At 39.4% G+C, this 15,581-nt stretch overlaps 1 protein-coding gene across 1 annotated transcript; it reads left to right on the top strand.

Annotated features, from left to right (window-relative positions):
• The first annotated feature begins 12 nt into the window (after window positions 1-12).
• LOC109583527 (uncharacterized) lies at window positions 13-7,356 on the top strand. The gene is made up of 4 exons (XM_019998914.1): window positions 13-118; window positions 166-407; window positions 456-908; window positions 6,853-7,356. The coding sequence occupies exons 1-4, from the start codon at window positions 22-24 to the stop codon at window positions 7,354-7,356; spliced, it is 1,296 nt and encodes a 431-aa protein (XP_019854473.1). The 5' UTR covers window positions 13-21.
• Window positions 7,357-15,581: the final 8,225 nt, after the last annotated feature.

The following is a 15,581-nucleotide window of genomic DNA, read 5'->3' as shown; positions in this document are numbered from 1 at the left end:
GTTCGCTCTTGTTTTAAATCTATGGAAGTATGGAAGAGACTGGTTTCAGACAGATTGGTTGAGTTAGCTATTGATATTGATGCCCAAGAACTCTTATCTGACCCTGATGGAACAGTAGGTAAGATACATGTGCTGTAACATATTAAACACCAATTAATATAATAGGTAGAATGTGTCCTCAATGCTGTAAAGCTTTAGTAAGGTTTCAAGAGTTAGAAAAGAGCACTAAGGAGAGGATTAGCAATGCTATTGAAGTCATAATGCATGATGATAGATGGGCACATCTACAGTCTAATGGAGAGCATGATATTACTAATAATTCTGGAATGGATCATGATTTCAGTTGCAGTACTCCAAGCAGATCAAATAAGCGTTCAACTTCACAAGTGGAGTCACCAGATATATCTGTATGTTTTGCTTTAACTATCGCAGCTGTAATTATTACTATTGTATAGATTGTTGTCAGTAATGCTAAGAGACGAAAAGTGTACAAAGTAACACCAAGCCGTAAGGATGCTGTTAATGCATACGCTCGAAAAAGCAAGAGAAAAATAGCAACAGAATGTTTAGCTGATAAAAAATCAAGGCAGTACACTTTGTCGAGCATCAGTAGAACTATTGAAACCGAAGTTAAGAGGATGAGTAGCGTCAACTCCATTCTATGTAGTCAGTCACCAGATCATTTGAAGTTTTTTCATTGGGATATGATTTATAATGAATTACAAAGTAAAGCGCCTGTTCTTTTACAATTTCTCGTGTCTGCTACAAACACAAAAACCAAACGAAAGAATAGAATTGCTGTTATTTGTACCTGTGCTGCAATAATCTTAAAGTATCGTTATAGAAATTTGAATTTGCTTCAAAAGGTCTTATCCCTAATATTGTATTCTAGCCATTGTTCAAAGAAGGTATAATAATAGTTAATTTGAATTATTGAGATCTACCACTCCTCCTGGTCATCAATCATTGTCTGTTCTCTTTGATAAACCTTCATGGTTACGTAGAGCTAAGGTTAATCACAGGTTGGATGTTAATGGAGAAGAGAAATGGTTCATAGAAAATATTAGAGGGTATAGAGAAAATGAGTTTGCTGTTTTATATAATAATGAGGAACTATGTAAATTCACTACTGAGGAAATCAAGGAAGATTATTAAATGGTGATTTTTGGATTATGTAGTTTTTTCATTTACTTAATTTACACTGTTATGTGTCTGTAACTTTTACATGGTATTCTACTTTTAATTGCTTTTGTTTGTCGTAGTGTCATTACTACTCTTTATCCCACCTTCTTTCTCTCTACCATATTAAGGATTATTTAAAACATTTACTTATATTACTTAATAACATGTTATTAATTAGCCATTTTACATTAATTTTAATAACACAATATCATAAATCTTATGTAATTTTTATTTTGTTGGTAATTCATTAATCACTTCTTGCAATTACCCCTCACAGTGGTACTCTTTCCTAGACTTCTTCCTACTTGATGAGCATGCTCATACACACCCTCAGTTAGTGTGATCATCAATAGCAGGAATGGTTCAAGATCTGGGTATGTATACACTGTCATAGCTACTTTATCTAAAATGCAGTGTTCATTATCACTAAGATTGTCCGGTTTGTCAATTGGGCAAGCCATATATGATGTATCTAATAATAAGAAAGCATATACAGTCTAATTAATAGCATTGCAAATTAAAGCGCTTTATGGTAGTACTTAGCACAGTAACTGCAGATGGATGGTTAAGTTATCACTAACTGTGTGGCCTCAGTGAATAGTGGAGCCTCATTGATCAGTGACACAATTTAAGATTTTGAACCATTTCTAGTTACAATAATACATAAACTAATTACTTAAATACTTACTCAAGTTATAGAGACCCAAATATGAGCCCAAGTAGTCTAGTAGAGGAGCAAGAGGAATCTTTGATCTCGAAGGACTGTTAGGACACTGACAAGTGATGAAGGAATTATAAATTTTAAAATAAGTGACGTGACCCATAATTAGTCATTTAACCCTGAAGACAAAAGTGTTATTTTCTTCGCCAAAGTAAGTACAAATTGCTAAAAATTTATTTAGTGATTTTTCAACACCTTGACATGTCTTTTGATGTCTTTATAATTTCATTGTGTATATATTGGTATTTTAGGTTGGAAACCCTATCTATGTATTATTGGCCGCCTACATTAGATGCGCATAACTCTTGGTGTTAAGACAGCACATTACTTAACCACTTTTTGGATAGCATATGTCATCAACTATGCATTTTATTGCTTCTATTAAAAATGATATACCATTTTCACTTACACCACTAATAAACATTCTCAACCAATTGATATTATCTAATGTAAGTTGTCTTGAAGAGTCATTCTCCAAAAAGTTGTCACATTTTTCTGGTTCATAAAATAACTTTTAACTGCATCAAAATACTTTTTTGATTTACATTAACCAATGCCTTTTTTTCTAATGTTAAATTAGGCACATTTATATGCATGTCAACAGTATCAGCCACGGCTTACATTAGTTCACCAAGTAATTAACTTCTATCTTTTTGTTAGGATCTTCTTCAGTAAAACAGACTTTCTTGAATCGACTAATTTCTTCCAATTACGTTCAGCTTTTAATAATTTCCGTAGTTTGTTTAAATGATTTTAATGCCAAATATAGATGCTTCCTTGTGATGCCTCAAATTTTTGTCCATTGTTTCTCCTTCCAATATGATTGTAATCTCATCACTAAAAGGCACAAATAAGAATATTTGCAAATTATAAAAATCTTCTCTTTCCGCTTCATTTATAGGATTAAATTTCCTATGGTTTGGAAGGACTGGCTTTGATCGACCTTTGTATTCCCTGTTACATTTTCTTCTATTTTATCCAATTTGTACTTAGCAACAAATTTTTAAAGGATGCATCTTCCATGACGTTCGGTCTTGCTGAATAAAAGTCTTCAATTACAGATTAAAAATGTCATTTGAAGATCAATCCATTTTAGCTTAATATGAATGACTTATTTGCTGCTCTTCTTATGAGGCAAGTTCACGTTAATGTACTGTACAGTTACCCCTTTAACTTATAAACTTTCACCGAGAAGATCGCTAACTTCATATAGCCTTATTTTTTTGGCTTGAAGTAATTTTTGTCCGTTTTTCCAAAGCCTGCAGTACACTGTATAAATGAAGTGTGACATGCAGACTAAAATAAGTGTGCTGCAGCTGTCCAAAATAGCACACCAAAAAGGGTGTGTCTAGCACACTAGATATCAGGAAGTGAAATGGGACACTATTAACACACAAGATTCAATGCCATTTTTTTGATATATACAAAAAGCAATAAGTATACATGCATAAAATTGCAATTGTACAATAAGTGAAAATGAATGAAAGTATACATGTAATGAATGAAAGTATACATGTAATGAGTGAAATCACTGGACATACTGTAAGGATGCCATGTATTGATTAACAGAAGGGGGAACAGATTTATTAACAAAGCTCAGTAAGCAAGTTTCAAAAACATAAACAAATTTTGGCATCCACTTGTGTAGCAAATATTAAAGACAAAAAAGGAAGATATTAAAACTGAGACAATGTCCTTGCAATTTATTTCAAAAGTTGTACGCCTGCAATGGCTCTTAATAAGTACCAGTGAGAAGAATATAGGGTTCACTTTGTCCTTTGTCAGTAATTGCCTGTTGAACATCACAAGCCTCCTAGAAACAATATTAATAATAATGTTAATGATAATGACAATAATAATTATAATTGCCTATTTTTGTAAGAATAATAGTGTTTTATTGTGTGTGTGTGACGTTGTATTAGTAACATGGTAACGTTAATAAGTAGGATTCACCCCCCCAAACAAAATGGCTTCCACGACATTTGCAGCCTTGCTGTACCAGGAAAACGAGCTTCTGTGCTTAGCCGACTTTTTCGAGGAACTCATCTTGACCAGAGGACTCCATTGGTACAAATAGCATGGCTCTAAACATAGTCTAAGATGAAAACCAAAATTCGGCAAACTAGCCATTTTCTTCTGCTTTCTTTTTTCATCATCATCATCATCAAGGAATTTAGTTGGCGAGCTGTATCTCAATCTTGACTCATGCTAGAAGTATAATTCTTACACCACTCTACTCTAACAGTCTAAACCCTAAAACCATTCTCCAAGATAAGAAAAGGCTGTATCTGCTGTATCTGGCAAACTTACCTGCCATTGCCACTATGTTAATTATATAAGCATGTGCTCCAAAATTTGGGCATGGTTGTGCATGCTTAAATCTCAGAACTCGGACAAGCAATCAAATGCAAAATGAAAATCCTATTCTTGTGATGCAAATTTTACTCTACATTGCAAGGTGATTCAAAAGACTTACATAATAACATCAAAAGTACAATGTAGAGTAGAATTTGCTTTACGGGAGTAGGATTTTCACTTTGTATTTTTGTTGGTCGTTTGGAATCATACTCAATCTTGTTCTTTTAAATCTTTTATGTTCCTGTACTTTCTATTGGCCATAATAATAATAATAATAACAATAATAATAATAATAATAATATTGCATTTGTTCAGTCCCCTCAGACAGATTTGGAGATCACTAGGTGTCTTGTGTGGTAATCATGATAGAATTCATCGCCATGATGCCCTGAGGGACATTATTTATTCTGTTGCCTCTTCTGCAGCTTTGGCCCTGGTAAGGATGTTCCTTCTCTCATTCCCTCTAGAACCTCACATCCTGCAGATATCTATCTCCCCAGTTGGTGTCAAGGCAGACCTGTAGCTTTGGATGTTGCTGTTTCCTCTCCTTTCCAGTTCCTTACCATCAACTCTGCTGCTTCAATCCAGGGTCATACATCTACATGGAACACAGGAAAAGGTGCCTCCATCAGGCTGCCTGTATGTCAAATGTGGTCCTTTTCCTTCCTTTGTTGGTGAAAACTTTTGTTGGGTGGGGCTCGAATGCTATCTTCTTCTGTTCGTTGGTTCGTCTTCAAAAACAACGGACCTGGTCTGGCTCATTTAATCATCTTCTCAAGCGCTTTTCTGTATCCTTATGCTACAGCATGGATTTTAGGACCACTCCTTCACCCACACCTGCAGATGGGGTTCGTTGACTATTTCTCATTTCTCTCTTTCCTTTTCTATTTCTTTCTTGTTCGATTAGCTCTTTTTCTCCCCCTTTTTTCTCTTGTTTTGTTTGTTTATAGTATAATAATAATAATTAGTGTGTTGGCTGTTTCCTTTATTAGGGAGGTCACCAAGCTACTGCTCATCGGTTGGGGCAAAACCCAGCTTGTTCCATCTCCCACCTCTTTCAGAGGTTATCTGTCTTCTTGTGGAGGGGATATGCCACTTCCTGGGTCACTCGAGTCCCTGTTCTTCATTCCGAGGTAGATGGGGTTGTTTAAACTGTTTTAGTTTGTTTTGGGGGGTTTTTGGCTTTTTCTTTTTTTTGGTTTTTATACTAATAATGATAATAATAACAATAATAATAATAACAATAATAACATTCTTGTGGTTTTTTGTTTTGTTCTTTTTCTTGTTTTGGTTGGTTTATAATAGTAATAATAATGATAATAATAATAATAATAATAATAATAATAATAATAATAAAATGGCGGCAAGCAGCAAATACTGGGCTTTTAACAAGGCTAATAGTGTCTGTAAGAGCTGTTCTTGTGTTCAGAGCGGGTGCCCTTGCTCCTCTTGTCAGCCTGAGCGTTCTGGCTCCAGCCATGACGGTGGTAATGTCCTTAATGACCCCTCACGCAGCGCGTCTTCTGAGACACGTAGACCTTAGTCTGTGGTTCCTAGTTAGCCTGCAGCCTCATCCTCTCCCTTCCTTGTCCACTATCGCTGCCTTCACTGGATATTTGTCGCTTTAGTGTTTCTGTTCTCTTCCATGTCCCCAAAGGCGCTCCAACAGCTGGTCGGGAGTTCTCTCCTTCGCCATTGAGATGGTCTTTGCACGTCCCTTTGGACATAGAAGTCTGGCTCAAGCTCTTCATGTTGCCAAAGTGCATCTTATTTCTTCCTCCATTTTGTCAGTGTTGTAAAGAGAAGGACCTAGTTGATATTGTTAAAGAAAGACTCTGGCTGCCAGAGTGGTGACTATCTGCCTCTCTGGGCACTAGTTTCTTCAAAAGCCTCGCTGCATCCTCTTCTACTTCTAACGTATGTAGGGCCATTGGTGCTACTGAATCAGGTCTTTATCAAAAGGCTATCCAGGCTCTCAGTTCATGTGGCTTGTCACTCCCTCTAAGGAATCTCGGGATGCTCTGCTCCTTAAACATCCCCAGTGCCATCCCCATTCTCTTCCATACCCCTCCTTACTACCGATCCATTCCTCTTCCTCTCCCATCTTTGTCCTTCTGTCTCTTCCCGTCCCTCCTCCTTCCCTTCTTGTCCTTCTACCCCTATTCCTCTACTCATTCTTCCTCTCCCTCTCCATGTCCCCCTCCTTTCTCTTTCTCTCGCTCTTCTTTTCTCTCTCTTCTTTCCATCCTCCCTTCAATTTTACCGACCACCATTCTCACGTCAATCAAATCATTTTTAACTGATACTGCTCCTGGCCTATCTGGTCTAAGAGCTTCGCATTTTAAGGTGGCTGTTTGCTGCCCCTCCCCAAGTAGGGCTCAAGCCACCCTCCTCCAACTTTTTCACCTAATGAATTTTCTCAGCTCTGGAGCCTGCCCCCCTCCCGTAGTTCCTCATCTCTGTGGAGCCACCTTCCTTGCTTCTCTGAAGAAGCCTGTTGGCCTTCAACCCATGCTATCAGGGAAGACATTCGGCATTTAGTCTCGAAGTGCCTCGTCTCCTTCGTTATGCCCCTTGTCTGCCCCCTTCAGCTGGGCGTAGGTGTGTCTAATGGGGCTAAATCCTTGATCCACTTGATTAAGTTCCTTCTATCCAACCCTTCTGTCCCCCATCTTATTCAGTGTTGTCTCCTGGACTTCTCAAATTCCTTCAACATCATTGATAGATCAACTCTTTTCCGAGAAGTTCGTTATCGCTTCCCTTCTTTGTCCCCGTGGTTGGAGTGCTACTACGGAGCTCAGCCTAACCTTCATTTTGGTGAGTACACTCTGTTGAGCTGTGCAGGGGTTCAGCAGGGAGACTTTTTGGGTCCCCTGGCCTTTTCCATTCTGTTCCACCCTATTATTGAAAGGGTTCAGTGTGAGGTCCCTGGTCTCTTGCTTAATGCATGGTATTTGGATGATGGCATCCTCACTGGTCCTCCTGCTTATCTCCTGTCTGCCCTTAATATTATTGAAGACATGTGTCCTCCCTGTGGTCTTTATCTCAATCACTCAAAGTCTCCCCTACCTTCCCTCTGGGGTGGATTCTTCTAAGTAATCCTTACCATCTGATATCCCTGTGACCTCGCTTGGTTTTGTTCTATTGGGCTCCCTAATTGGCCCTCCTGAGTTTTGTGTGAGTTTATTTCGAAACGACTTGGTAAAACCAGAGTCTGTCAAATTCCTTTCTTTTTGGAGGACTCTCAGTTCAAATATTCACTTCTTAGGTCATTTCCTAGTCTCAAAAAGGTTTCTTGTGCTCCAAGGACTACAGCCTCTGACATTATGGCATTTGCCATTCAAGACTTTGATAATTTCACGTTCCACTGCATTTCTGACTTAGTAGGTGGAACTTTTTCCCACTGGTCCCATATAAATGCAACCCTTTCACCTTGGTTAGGCGGTATTGGGATCCAACTTGCCTATGCCCATTTTGGAGCTACATTCCTTTCCTTAGTTTATGCCTGCTCGTCACTAATCTTTTCTCTGTCGAGTCAAGTTGTTCCATCCTCTTATACATCTGCAGCCTTTAGTTTGTTCCACTCTGTGACAGGCCTCACTGATATTTCTTCATTTTACGATTTGAACTGTCCAGTCTCGCTGAAATCACTTTCTCAGCTTGTTGATAAATCGGCTTTTGATAGTCTCCTCTCTGTGCCCCCTAGCAAACGTTCTAGGGCTCTACTCCTTTCCACTAGCATTCCTCATGCTTGTGATTGGTTAGGGTTCCTTCCATCATGAAATCTGGGTCTGCACTTTCTTGATGCAGAATGACACCTTTGCCTCAGCTGTCTTTAATGGCTCTCTGGTTTGTTCTAGTTCTTTAATTGAAGAAATTTTAGGCTTTCCTCCACACCTGTCTCTCCCCCTAAATTCTTGCCGTCCACATTTAGCTCTTCATCCTGCTAGGCCTGACTGGTCATTTCATGAGGACATTGAGCTTCGTTTTGCAATATCTCAGCGTTCTCTTCCTTGTTGTATAGACGAGGCTCGCTTCTCTACATTACTGTCTACAGCCACTACTACTAAAGCCAAAGCCCTTGCCTTCTCCTCTTCCTTGCCACATGCTGGTGACTAGCTGCAGGTTGTCCCCTTGAAACATCTGGGCCTCAATTTCCTTGACCAAGAGTATTGCTTCTGCTCAAAGTATTGCTTAGGTGATCCTCTCAGTGATGGTCCCTGTCCCTGCTTGGTCTGTCCCTCTTCTTGTGACTCTCTTGGTGATCATCAGATTAGATGTCGTGGCAATAAAGACTTATTTCGTAGGCATGATTCGCTTCGTGACATCATCTTCTCATCAGCTCAATCTGCTGCTCTGGCTCCGAGGAAGGAGGTCCCTGGTCTCATCCCTGGGTCATGCAGTCGCCCCACAAATATATTTCTTCCATCTTATACAGGTGGACGACCTGCTATCCTGGATGTGACTGATTTCTTCTCTTTAGGCTCAGACAGTTGTTGATGCTGCTGTAACCCCTGGTGCTGCTCTTGCTGTGGCTGATACTTAAAAACAGGCTTTGCATGCTGCTGCCTGCTCCAGAGTTGGTGTTTCCTAATTTCCCTGGGCAGTGGAAGCTCTTGGAGGCTGGAGTGGGTCAGCTATTACTATTATTTCTTCTATTCGTTGCGTGATGGGTCAAAGGCTTTGTTGTGACTCTGCTCTTGTCCAACAACACCTCTTCCAGCGGCTCTCTGTTGCTCTTGGAGAGGGAATGCTTCCATGTGGGCTACCTGCCATCCCCTTATTCCAGCTTCTGTGGATGGTGTTATTTAAGTGGACTGTTTTGTAACTGTATATTAATATTAGTAATAATTATTTAGAATAGCGTATGTCTTATGTGTAGGCCTTTGTTTTTTCTGTTGCATAATAATAATAATAATAAGGTACGTTCTAAGATCCCCCTCCTCTCCAACTGGGTCAAATGCTGCTGTGTGGTCCAGCCTAATTTACTCTTTGGAGATTATATAATCCCTAGCTGCTGTGGTGTCAAGCAGGGGGATCCCTTGGGTCCCCTGCTTTTCTCTTTTAGTTCTGCAGCCTGTTGTTGAGAGGTTAGAGAGTGAGGTTCCTGGTCTTGTTCTCTACAGCTGGGATTTGGATGATGGGGTTTTCTGTGGAACATCTGATGACCTTTTAGCAGCTCTTACTATCATTGAAGATTTGGGTCCCTCTTCTGGTTTGCATCTCAACCTCTATAAGTCACTTTTCTATCTACCCCGACTTGCGAGTAATCCTCACCCACTCCCTAGTGCTATTCCCTTTACATCTGTTGGTTTTGTTCTGCTTTGAGCTCCAGTTGGCCCCCCTGAATTCTGTCAGTCCTTAGTCAATGAGAGGGTTGAATGAATTTAACCTTCCCTGAAACTTCTTCCTTTGCTAGAGGATTCTCAGTCACAGTTCTCCCTTCTCCGTTCCTGCTTTTGCCTGCCAAAACTGCTGTGTGGCCTCGGTACCACTTTCCCTCATGTTCTGTTTTCTGTAACAATGGATTTTGATGCTATCATTTTTGACTCTCTGTCTGAGCTTGTTGGGGGTTCCCTCACATCTTGGCCATGCTGTAATGCTGCCTTGCCCATCAAGTTAGGTAGTGTTGGTCTCCGTTTGGCATCTCAGCATTCATCTGCCATCTTCCTTGCTTCAGTCACTGCTTGTTGCCTCCTTATATTGTCCTTATCTGGTTAAGAGATGCTTCCATCTTATGTATCTGCTGCTCTTGTAGCCTTTGCTTCTTCTGCTGAACTCTCTGACCGGACGTCTATCTCTGAGCTTGACCTGCCAATATCTCAAAAGTCTCTGTCACGTCTCAAAGTTAAGGTCAATCATAATGCTCTTCTTTCATCGACTCAGGACATTTGTTCTAAGGCCCTTCTCCTGTCTAGCAGTATTCCTCATGCTAGGGATTGGATAGGGGTTCTTTCTTCCCCAAACCTAGGCCATCATCTTTTAGACTGTGAATTTTTGGCTTTGTCTAAAACAATGGTTGGGGGTTTAGCTTCCTAGTGACACCATGGATTGTCCCTTTTGCTCTCATCCTGCTCATGCTTTTGGTGATCATGCTTTCGCATGTGGAGGCAGCACTAAGAGAGTTTCTAGGCATACTGCTTTACGGGATGCTATTTTTTCTGCAGCCCAAGATGCTGCCCTCTTCCCTCGCAGGGAGATCCCGTACCTTGTGCCTGATTCTTTCAACCGTCCAGATGTCTTCCTTCCGTCCTGGCTCCATGGTCACCCTGCTGCTTAGGACGTTACGGTTGTGTCCCCTCTACAAGCTCAAGTTATTCAGCAAGCTGCTTCTGTTCAGGGGTCTGCTTTGTCTGTGGCTCCACAGAGAAAGCATTCTGTCCATCTTGCTAACTGCCAAAAGTGGGGGTTTCCTTTAATCCCATGGCTGTGGAGTCTTTGGGTGGTTGGAGTCGGGATGCCCTCAGTACCATTCGGATGATTGGTCACCACCTAGGCACCAGGATTGGTCTTCCTCCCCAGGATGTTACTCGCCATCTCATCCAGAAGCTTTGGCATTTTAATGCTCAGATGTGGCTGAATAGGACTCTACCTGTCCTGTCCTTTGTGGATGGGCTGATTTAACTTTTCTCTCTCATGTCTTTGTCTCTCGTCATTATTTTTCTTTTTGTTTCTTCTATCCGTTCCATTTTTGTGATTTTGTGTTTCTGCCCCTTTTCCCACATCTCTCTTTCTCTCTTTCATAATAATAGAAATAATAATAATAATAATAATAATAATAACAATAATACAAAATGATAATGATAATGATAATAGTAATAATAACAATAATAATTTTAAAGTTAACAGTACAAAACAGAATTACATCACCCAATCCAATGGAAGAGGAAGGACAGAGAACTGGGACAACCACATCTGGGCATTAAAGTGCCAGATGGTTATTGAGAGGAGCTGAAAGAGTTGCTGGGAGACTTCAGATGGTAGAAGTCCTTGGAGGGAGGCAAGATTGTGGCTATGGGAAAGAAGGAAGGAAAGAGCATCCACACTCCACCCTCCCAAAGACTGCAGCAAGGGAAATCAAGTGAACACCCACTGACCTACAATTATCAAAATGGACTTTCATTTTCCTGACATTAGCAACAGTAAGAGCATGCCCTTGGATGGAAGCAGCCTGAGGAAGTACTTGGCATTAGAGGAAAGAAATGACAGTAACATCAACTGCTGCAGGACAACCATGAAACCAGACATGGAGATAGATATCAGTTGGGCGGCTGACAGAGTTAAGTAGGAGAGATAGGACTCCTCTACGAGGGGAAAGTGCAGCAGACTGGGCCACTGAGAAAATGACATCTCTCAAGGCATTGTGCCTGACTGACCTATCACCATTACCACCACAGGCCAAGGCATGATCCCCTAAAGGATCAGCTGGATGAGAACAAATAGGACAGGGAAAGAAATTGCTAGACGGACGAACTTCAAGCCAGTAACTAAGGCAGAGACAAAACTGACTATTCAGGAGTTTTAAACCAAGGTTGGTAGATGGAAGAACAGTGAGCCAGTCACCAGCATGTGGTAGGCTTCAAGAGAGAAGAGCTCAGATCAGTTGAACTATCTAAAAGATGGTTAAAGTTAAATTGATCTACAGCTCGGCTTAAGGACTTCTGTCAGATAGAGAAATCAAAGGAGCTAAAGGAAGACATGTCGACAACCCTAAGCATTAACCAAAAAGCTGAAAAGCAGAGCTGATGTAGGAAGGAAGAACTACTTGATCCAATATCTCCATGATGATGGAGGAGCTGGGAAAGACAGATGCAAGGAAAATAGAGGCAGAGTGATGACAGGCTTGGCAAAGACCCACTCCTCAAAGTCTGATAGGAAGAGCAGCTTTGGAACGGGACCAGTCAGGAAGAGCCCCTCCCACTATATTCAAAAGACAGTTAAACAGAACAGAAACAAACTCACTTAAACAGGTAGAAGAATATCTGGAGGAGTGGTTCCAAGAATACAAAGGAGCTTGGGAAGACTTATGCAGGAGCGCAGCTGAGAGTACTCCAATTGAGAATATTCCATAAGAGAGAGGAGACTGATAGAATTTATCTTCTCAATTTGATCCTGAAATACAGAACGACAAAAATTAGGAGGACCTATAGGGGCCCCAAGCAAGATAAAGCCCTCAGAGGAAGAAGTGATGTCTGGAGAGAGAGGAGATGGCAAATCCCCAAAATCTGCTGGGATGGACAGGAAAGATTAGGAGCAATTGAGATGAAGACCTCTGGTTGGACCAAAATCGTCAATGATGGACAAGGCAGACCAGAGGCCCTCAGTGGAGCCACAAAGGATACCATCGTCAAGGTACCATTGATTCAACAGTAGGTGGGGACATCAGATTGGATTTTCTCTATAAGGGCATTGAGGAGCATAGAAAAAGCAAGGGGGTCTTTCTGCTGGACACCTGTACAGCTAAAAATAACAGTCACCAAACAGGAGACGAGGCTGTGAGCCATGCAGCATTCGATCCAATAGAAAAGCAAAAGCATCCCAGATCGAATCTCTCGAAACATGATTAAGCAATCAATGGAGTTGAAAGCATTAGTAAAATCCAACTGAAGACAGAACTTAGAGCTGTTGGGAATAATAATTATAATATTTCTAATAACAATAACAATAACGGTAACAATAATAATAATAATAATAATAATAATAATAATAATAATAGTAAGACTTACAGGTATTACAATAATAGTGTTTTGTGTGTGTGTGTTTGATGTTGTATTGCACTTTCTGTCGGCCATAATAATAATAATAGTAATAATAATAACAATAAGAATAATAATAATAGTAAGACTTAAAGGTATTACATAAAAATTATGCTCATGATCTGGCTTAATCCGTGAATCTGGCAGCATGCGTACGAGATATATCAATGATACAATATACGGAGAATCAAAAACTGTCAAACACGTAAGATATACCTTAAGCCTACTATTTTTAGCGTCTACAAATTTACCTGTATTAACGAGAGAGATTTAAATTACTAAATTAAAAAGATGCCAAAATATTTATTATTCCTTATAATGGTTATTATTTATGGTTAATTTGGTTAAAAACACAACAATTAGTAACGCTACACATGAATTTTGTTGATTTTGCGAAAATTAGTAGGCACAAATAGTAGTAGGCTTAAGGTATGCAATTATTTACTTGCATTACATTCTGTGGCAGCAGTTGGAATATCCATCACAATGCTTGCAAGTTGCTCGTTCTTCTCTCTCCACAGTTGCCTCAGATGAAATTCATAGTGACCATACTGTCATCCAGCTGTTCCTCATTGATGACTGAAAATGTTCAGTCTCAACAATTCACTGCATTTCAAAAACATCTAAGCATAATGATACATAATAATATGTGCATATTACTTACTTGTTCTATATTTTGCAAAAGGGGTACTTAGATAAATATCTGTTATGACTAAAGGATTAGTAAGAATGTCAGCATGATAAAATGCAAATTTTCGTTCCATCATTGATGTGACTACAACCATGTTTGGCTTAATTTTGCTGCATTCCATTTCGACATATTATGGCGTGTGAAAGATGTTTCAACCTCTCCTGGTGGCATAACTGAAGGTTTCATGACTGAATGTAATCCTGGAGCCTTTCGCTTTTGAGACACAAGGCTTCTGGAATTTTCACTGCTTGGTGCTCTTTGCTTAGGTATACGGTGAAGTTCCTTGAAACGATTGATCAATGACTGTTTCATAGAAGACTTTAAAACAAATATACTTTGTCCCAACTGAGAATTGACCGGAAGTAAAAGCAGCTGCATTGGAATTCGAAAAATATAGCTACGTCACTAATGACGTTTTATAATGATGTTCATAGAGACATGGCCGATATTTAAGCTGTGTTGTGTCACTCTTGAAACAGCCTTGATGTTCCTGATAAGCAGTACAATAGCTGCTGGAGTCAACCAGTCTTCATAAAGGCCATCATTATCGGAAGATCTTGCTCTATTAGCTTTTTAAAAGAAGAATTATCAGTTTGGGCACTCGACCACATGTGCTTATGTAAACTATTACATCATAAAAAGTCATTGCAGTTAGCTTTGGTATGCCTTTGGGTTTATAGGGAGAACCTAGTTCTCAGGGTTCCCAAAGGCTGAGAGACCCAAAACCAGAGATCCTGTGATGGCATTGGGCGACTAAGAACCTGTGAAAGTTTCATCCTTATCCCACATTCCTATAAAAAGTTATTCCAGATTTTCTTGTGTCAAACTCAGTTGGGATATAGTATACACATGTATAATGTAATGCAAAAATGACACATACAAAACATACAGTTATAGATCCATTTCGTGGCTTTAAAAATGGATATTGCACAATAATCTGGGAAGCAATTCCAGTGTATTCCTCTCCTACTGGATACAATTTAGAACTAAACATTGCTCCAGCAACGGATGATAAAAAAGCTGCTTGCTGCTTTTGTTCCCCTTGACATATTGCCAGTAGTAAGTGTAACTTCAACATCAGGCCTGTAACTTTTGGAAAAGGAAATGGGTCTAGAAGTGGTTTTTCTTTCTTCCTTTTTCTCTTTACAATAGAAGGCAAAGCAGACTTAGGAGTACTGGTGTATGACTTCTGTATGCTTTCATTTTCAATACCAGAATCTAATTGCCTGAGATGTTTAGAAGGCAGTGGTCCTTAAACAGCATCGTCATTATCACTATCAACCAAATCAACCTATATAGTATTAATGGTAATAACAACAAAATCGTTTAGAACTACCAGATGTTGACTTTGCATTGCAAGATTCATTATTGTGAGATTCTAAATGTTGGTGAAAAAATTAAAGTAGTTATACAGCTGGAAAATACTAACCTCCAAAACTAGTGATGAGTAAGCGGCATTTAGTGATGAATTAATTATACTTGAAGTCTAAAATTTTCAGTTATGATGCAATCAAAAACAAGCAAAACAAACATCTTAAGAGGTGTGGCAACACCACCAAAGGCTAGTTATGAGCAAATCCATACATTAGCAATAAATTCTAATTCAAAATACTTTTGGGGATTGAGTTGGTGGAATTTTAAAACTACCTCAGTGCATGCGAAGGCAAACAATTAATCTATTATGGCAGTCTCAATTAATTAAAATCCTTTAATAATGAAAAATACTATTCATTAAATATTGCTTTATTAACTATTCTTAATATTAAAAGGTGTGGTTAAGTTTGGCTTAATTTGGTAACATTTCAAATAATTCCTTGCTTCTGTTTTGATATGGCTACAGTATACTCAGAAATTGAAATCATCCATCACTACA

The sequence above is a fragment of the Amphimedon queenslandica genome, unplaced genomic scaffold (genome assembly GCF_000090795.2).
Source record: "Amphimedon queenslandica unplaced genomic scaffold, v1.1 AMPQUscaffold_13300, whole genome shotgun sequence".
Classification (NCBI taxonomy): domain Eukaryota; kingdom Metazoa; phylum Porifera; class Demospongiae; order Haplosclerida; family Niphatidae; genus Amphimedon; species Amphimedon queenslandica.
This window is presented reverse-complemented; position numbering and strand designations above follow the sequence as displayed.